This window comes from Chrysochloris asiatica, unplaced genomic scaffold, assembly GCF_000296735.1.
Source record: "Chrysochloris asiatica unplaced genomic scaffold, ChrAsi1.0 scaffold00008, whole genome shotgun sequence".
Lineage (NCBI taxonomy): Eukaryota > Metazoa > Chordata > Mammalia > Afrosoricida > Chrysochloridae > Chrysochloris > Chrysochloris asiatica.
Genome location: NW_006408526.1, coordinates 16,372,623 through 16,379,755, shown reverse-complemented (window position 1 = coordinate 16,379,755; position 7,133 = coordinate 16,372,623). Strand labels below are relative to the sequence as shown.

The 7,133-nt window shown below is 36.7% G+C and overlaps 1 protein-coding gene across 1 annotated transcript in view; it reads left to right on the top strand.

Annotated features, from left to right (window-relative positions):
• Positions 1 to 7,133, top strand: part of ALKBH8 (alkB, alkylation repair homolog 8 (E. coli)) — a 53,120-nt gene that overhangs the window by 33,755 nt on the left and 12,232 nt on the right. Inside the window, exons 8-9 of the mRNA XM_006833794.1 lie at positions 2,395 to 2,546; positions 5,327 to 5,583. Coding sequence (XP_006833857.1) covers positions 2,395 to 2,546; positions 5,327 to 5,583 — 409 coding nt within the window. The remainder of the gene's footprint in view (positions 1 to 2,394; positions 2,547 to 5,326; positions 5,584 to 7,133) is intronic.

Sequence of the window (7,133 nt, the reverse complement as noted above, 5' to 3'; positions counted from 1 at the left end):
ACAGAGTTGTTTGTTTTTCTAGCAGTCCATGGTACTTTTAGTATTCTTCTCCAACACCATAGCTCACATGTATCAAGAAATTCTTGTAGGATAGCCCTTGCTATTCTTGAAGAGTGAGTAGGTGCCTTGTCATGATAGAAAAAAATCCTTGGTACAACGTTATTGATCTTTTTTTTACCAATGCAGTTTTCCATTTTCTTAAAACTTCTTCCTAATAAGCTCCCTTATTGTACTGGATTCTTTGAGAAAATCTGTCAAGATTATTCCTTTGCAATCCCATTAAACAATCAGCATAGCCTTTTGAGCTGACCTCTTTGCCTTGAATTTAACTTCCAAGATTCCCTTGGAAGCTGTCTTAGGCTGGATTCTTTAGAAAAGCAATACCAGCAAAACTTACATATATATGGTAGTTTATGTCGAAGAACTGATTTGTCTTAAAAAGTATAAGTTAATGGTCACAGCTGCTTTATTTATATTTGTCCCAAATTGGGAACACTACAATGTCTGTCAGCAGGAGATTTTGGATAAGCAAATGGTAATATGCTCATACACTGCAATATTGATGGTGGTGGTTGTGTGCCATCGAGTCAGTTCTGACTTGTAGTGACACTGTATAAGGTTTCAGAGGCTGTAAATCTTTATGGGAGCAGAAATTCTCATCTTTAGCTCACAGAGTGGCGGGTGGGTTCAATCTGTTGACCTTGCCATTAGCAGCCCACCTTGTAACCCACTATGCCACCAGGGCTGTTACTCAGCAGTAAAAAGTGAATGATCTAACACACACAACAAGAATGCATCTCAAAATTGCAGTGTTTAATTGGCAAAGCCAGACACAAAGTAGTATGAACTATATATGAAGTTCTAGAACAGGTAAAACTATACTGGTAGCAATTGGAACAGGGATTGCTTCAAGGTGGGGCAGATGGACTGTAAGGGAGGCACAATGTAATTTACTTGGGTAGTAGAAATGTTCTGTCAAATAAAAAGCAAATCCAGAGTTGGATAGGAAGAATTACAAAGTAATTCCTTTTTCCCATTCAAAAAGTTGATCTTGGTCTAAGGATTTCTTTTTTAAAGCTTCCCATAATCCACAATGGCAGTGCCTCTCCTTTTTAATTTTTCAGTCTTTCTTTTGCTTATTGTATTTGTATTTCTAAACGTAAGAGTTAATTATACACCTTTTTATTCCATTCTCTATTGTTTCCTGATGTTGAAGCCCTTACTCCTCAACTGGATTTTCATTATTGAGAAAGATGTGTTGTATACTCGATTGATAATTGTATATGAGGTGGCTTCAAAATTTTCATGGTAAAATGGAATTAAAAGGTAGTGAGTGGAAGTTTCCCACGAACATTTTGAAACCCCCTCTATTTGTCTCATTCTTTTTTTTAGAATTTTTTCAATTTGTGCTCTGTGTATTTTGAGGCTGTTTTATTAGTTATTGCTGTTGAATGCCATAAAATCAGTTCCCAAGGAGCAGTTGGTGGGGTTGAACCACTAATCTTGCAGTTAGCAGTCCAGTGTAAGGGGCTCTGGTAGTGTAGTGATTACAAGTGAGGTTGCTAACCCTCAAAGTCAGCAGTTCAAACCTACCAGCCATTCTGCAGGAAAAAAGATGAGCTGTCTGCTCCTGTAAGGATTTACAGCCTTAGAAACCCTGTGCAGGGTCACTGTGAGTCGGAACCACGGTACACAACCACCACCACCACCATTCATTGTATAGCACCCCACCAGGACTCCTTTTATTAGTTAGGTGTATACAGAACTATATAGGATTCTTATATATTTCTGTTGGAGTGTCTGTTATCATTATGAAATATTCCCTTTTATTTTTAGTAATACTTTTTGCATTAATACCTAATTTGATTAGTATAGCTATACCACTTCCGCTTTGGTTTTGCTTGGTATATGCAAAGTAGTTGTGGCTTTTTCTGTCTTTTTATTTTCAACATTCTGTCATAATCAGCAAATATTTGGATTTTATTTACATATATTCTACCAGTGTTTGTTCTTTATTCAGTCTTTAGTACTTAAAGTTAATGTAGCTACTGATACTGGATTTTTATTCACCATTTAATTGTGTTCACTTTACCCCAGCTGTTTTTCCCACCTTGGAATTTGTATTAATAAAATATTTGTTATTATTCTATTTTCTCCTTGAATAACTTGTTAGTTATACATTATTTTAATATTAGTACACTAGAATATAACTTTCCTAAAAGCATAAACTTTTCTTTCTTTACTCTCTCCACATTTGTCTAACAATTCAAGCAATCCTAGTCAATATTTACAATACATTCTTCAAGATTTGTTGAATCCCATAATATTTTATAAAGGCCTGAAATATTTTTGTGAGTATATTATTAAATAAATTATTTTGACTGTTGATTTTAGGATCACACCTAGAAAATTTGATACTGTTCAAGCATCTGCGGGTCATAAAAGTGGAATTATCCTCAGTGATGTTGGAGACTTAACTTTACACAAGAGAGGAATGCGGACATCGTTTACATTTAGGAAGGTGAAGCAAACAGCTTGTGATTGTAGTAAGTATATAACTTTGTTTTTACTGCAAAGTGGAATCAGTGTAGTTTGAAAAGTCTTTGAAGTCCTGTTGAAACTAAGGGGAACTTGCCTTTAGCTTCTCTAATGGAATTGCCCCTGTTTGGCTGTATTGTGCTTATATACTAAACCACCTCCATTAGAGTTTATACTCCTTGAAGACGGGGGCTACATCTTATGTATCTTTATTTCCTCCTGTAACCTTACTTAGTACTTGACTATATTTAATGATCTTAATACTTTAGGTATTGAGGTCCCAGTTAAGAGTACTGTAGCTGTAGGACAAAGAAGCATCACTTATACAAAAATAGGTTTTTTGGAAATAACTATCAAAATTACTTCTTGTTAACCCAGCAGAGAAGTTAGAGATAATAAATTGTTAGTAACGCTAAGAGAATAAACAATGGTGTATGTTCTAGTCAGTTTGGAAACCTAAAACCTAATAAAAGAAGTACCCAAACCTTGTCAAGAGGATGCTATTTTTGAATCATCTTTACAAATACATCATGATCTGGATTACTTGGACTCAATTAACAAAACTCTCTTTCATTTTATAAATAATATTTTATCATGACAGTGATGGTAAGGCCCTTTTTATATCCTGGAGTTTCAATCATGGACGGTATTTAGCAATAAGCTTCTTGATTTAGTTCTTATCTTAAAAATGTTTTAAACTAAAAATCCGTATTATATCTACAATGTGTTATCCAGTTAGAAAATGTGATATTTGATATCTTGACGACAGTAGAGTTTAAAACAGATTTTTGTTTCTTTTGCTAAAAAGAAATTAGTTGTTTTTAAGTGCCATTGAGTTAATTCTGACTCATAAAAACTCTGTAGAGGTTTTGCTGGTGAATTTGAACTGCGGGCCTTGTGGTTCAAACCAACCTTACGGTCAAGTGCTTATCCTACAATGCTTATTTAGTCTTTGATGAATATCTAACATTGTCAGTAACAGAAAAATGAAACTTGAGTCTAGTCTCAAGAAGGACTACTGGTGTGGCACTGTTGGATAAACACTGGACTGGGATCCACAAGGTTCAAACCCACCAGCTGCTCCTCTGAAACTGTACAGAGTCACTGTGAGTCAGAATTAACTCCAAGGCACTTAACAACAACAGTTCTCAGGAAATTTACAAAGTATTTGCATAGACAAACTAGGTTCTTTTTCTTATGTAAATTTTATGGTCATTTGTTAAATGTAAGGGATGCTGTAAGAAGCTTTGATTAGGCATTTAGTTTTATTGCTATTTTTTTGTTTGTTTGTTTTTTGTTTTAATTTAGGTTCATTGGTTACTTTTGGTCAAAACTTGTAGGCAAAGTAAAAACACAGATCTACTGCTGTAGTCAGTTCCAGCATGTAACGACCCCATGTGTTGCAAAGCACAACCATTCTATTGGGTTTTCTTAGCTGTAATTTTTACAGGAGCAGTTAGGGCTTTCTTCTGCAAAGCTACTGAGTGAGTTTGAATTGTCATCTTTTAGGTTAGGCTACTAACCATATGTTTGGCCATTTGAATTTATTCAGGTGCTTCAAAAGAAAGTCCTGGCAATCTGCTTCTGAAAGATTGGCCGTTGAAAATCCTTTGGAGCACAGTTCTCCGCTAACATACATTGTGGTCACATGAGTTGAAATTAGCTCAATAGCAACTGGTTTGATTTTGGTTTTTTAATCCCAAAATGAAATAGACATTTTCAATTTAGGCAGTTACAGAATTGCAGCAGATAAATCGGAGCCTGTTTCCCTCAGTCACCAGAATCTATTTTAAGGAAACTATAAAGGTGTGCGACAAGGTTGTATTCTTTCACCATACTTATTCAACCTGTATGCTGAGGAAATAATCCAAGAAGCTGGGTTATGTGAAGAAAAACATGGCATCAGAATTGGAGGAAGACTCATTAACAACCTACAATATGCAGATAATATAACCTTGTTTGCTGAAAGTGAAGAGGACTTAGAACATTTACTGATGAAGATCAAAGAACACACTGCCTTTGGTATGGATTACATCTCAATGTAAAAAAAAACAAAAAAATCCTCACCACTGGACCAATAAACAACATTCTTATCAATGGAGAAAAGATTGAAGTTGTCAAGGACATTATTCTTCTTGAATCAACTATCAACACTCATGGAAGCAGCAGTCAAGAGATCAAACGACGTATTGCATTAGGCAAATCTGCTGCACAAGACCTTTTTAAAGTGTTGAAAAGCAAAGATGTCAGCTTGAGGACTAAGGTGCACCTGACCCAAGCCATGGTATTTTCAGTAACCTCATATGCATGTGAAAGCTGGACCATGAATAAGGAAAACTGTAGAATAATTGATGCATTTGAGTTATGGTGTTGGAGGAGAATATTGAAAGTGCCATGGGCTGCCAAAACAACCAGTAGATCCATTTTGGAAGAAGTGCAGCCAGAGTGCTCCTTGGAGGCCAAGATGGCTAAACTTCGTCTCTCATACTTCAGACGTATTGTCAGGAGGGACCAGTTACTGGAGAAGGATATCATGGTTGGTAAGGTGGAAGGTCAGAGACAAAGAGGAAGACCCCCAACGAGATGGATTGGACAGGTGGCAGCATTGATGGACTCAAGCATGGCAACAGTAGTGAGGTTGGCCCAGGATTTCGTTCTGCTGTGCATAAGGTCGCTATGGGTCGGTACCAACTCGATGGCACCTAACAACAACAACAACAATAACATATTCCTTAAGTCGCATTTGTATAAAAGTGAAAGGTTTATATTGCCTTATTTTTTCATTTAGGTTACCCTTTAGTCTGTGACAGCCAGAGAAAAGAAACTCCCCCTTCATTCCCAGAAAGTGAAAAGGAAGCCTCACTCCTGGAGCAGGAGTATGTCCACCGAGTCTATGAAGAGATCGCTGGCCATTTCAGCAGCACAAGACATACCCCGTGGCCACACATCGTGGAGTTTCTAAAAGCTTTGCCAAGTGGTTCGATAGTGGCTGACATTGGATGTGGAAATGGAAAGTACCTGGGCATCAATAAAGAGTTACATATGGTAAGTAAGTAATTTTTACCTCTGACTTCCTTTTTTGGTCTTATTTTCAATGGTTATTAACATCCTCCTTCCTCATGATACAATGAGGTCACTGGTATAAAAAATAAACTTTCCAATTCAAATGCCTTTTCATAATTGAAAATTATAGTGAATGTTGTTGTGACATCTTTATTTTCATCTTAAATCATAGAACTAATAAAATTTTTCTTAATACATTAATCTTATAGAAGACTTAGATTAAATACTTGAAAACTATATAAATTAAAGAAAAATTATCACCTACATTGGTAAGATTTATTTTATGACAATCAGCATTGATTAATTCCTGGTCACTTGCTGTTGTTGTTGTTTTTAATTAATTATTTTTGGTGAAAAGATACACAGCAAAACCTTCCCCCATTCATGTGTCTAGTCACTGTGACCAGTGACATTGGGCACATTCTTCACATTGTGTCAACATTTGCATGTCTCTGCTACTTGTTTTCTTCCATTTACTTATAATCTGTCCGCTAATTCCTGGTAGTTTTTTATTTCATCATTTAATCATTGTATTTTATTTTTCTCTAAGTTAACACACAGCTAGGTGCTGAACACTTACATACTTTTAGTGATAAATTTAATCTTCAAAAACTACCTTGTGAAATATGTACTTGGTAATGAGCCAAAGATGACCTCTGTGTATTGGACCCAAGTTGTTTACTTTTTTGTAGCAAACTGAAACCTGATATCCTATGAAAATCTCTTTGACACCAAAGGTACACATCCCACAGTTTAGAAAGAGCCCAGATAAGCAGAGTGTTAGCCACTAGAGCTTGTCTGCTCTACATACCCCTCAAACTGCACTTCACTACCCAGGTAATTCCTGGTAGTTTTTAAACTGCTATCCCAGAATATAGGAGTCCTGGTGTGGCACTATAAGATATGCACTGGACTGCAAGGTCAGTTTGAACCTTGTGGTCAGCAGTTCACACCCACCATCTGCTCCTCAGAAACCCTATACAGGGGCCTGAGTCGGAGTTGACTTTGACAGCACTTAACAACAGCAACATACCTTTAAAGGCACTGCTGTTGTTAAGTGCCGTGGAGTCCATCTCACTCCTAGTGCCCCTGTATAAGGTTTCCAAGGTTTGAAGTTTGTGGTTAGCAGTCCAGTACTTATCCTACAGTGCCACACCAGAACTCTTTAAAGGGCATTCTTGTTGCTCATGGAGTCGGTGGCGACTCATAAAGATCCTGTATAGGGTTTCCGAGGAGTGCCTGATGAGTTAGAACCATCAGCCTTGCTATTCAAATCCTACTTTGCAGTCCAGTGTTTATCCTACAGTGTCACACCAGGACTCCTTAATAGTATTGTTGTTGTTGTTAAGTGCTCATGTTTACCTCTATCTACTCTTTGCCCTCCAGAATCCTAACCCAATCTTACAATTAGGTACTGTTAAAAAAGATTCAAAAGTTGATTTCTAGTTTCATGAGGGGAATCATTTTTCCTTCGCTTCTTTATCTCTGGACATTCTCTTTTTGAAATGGCCTGTCTTCCCACAACATTCGTC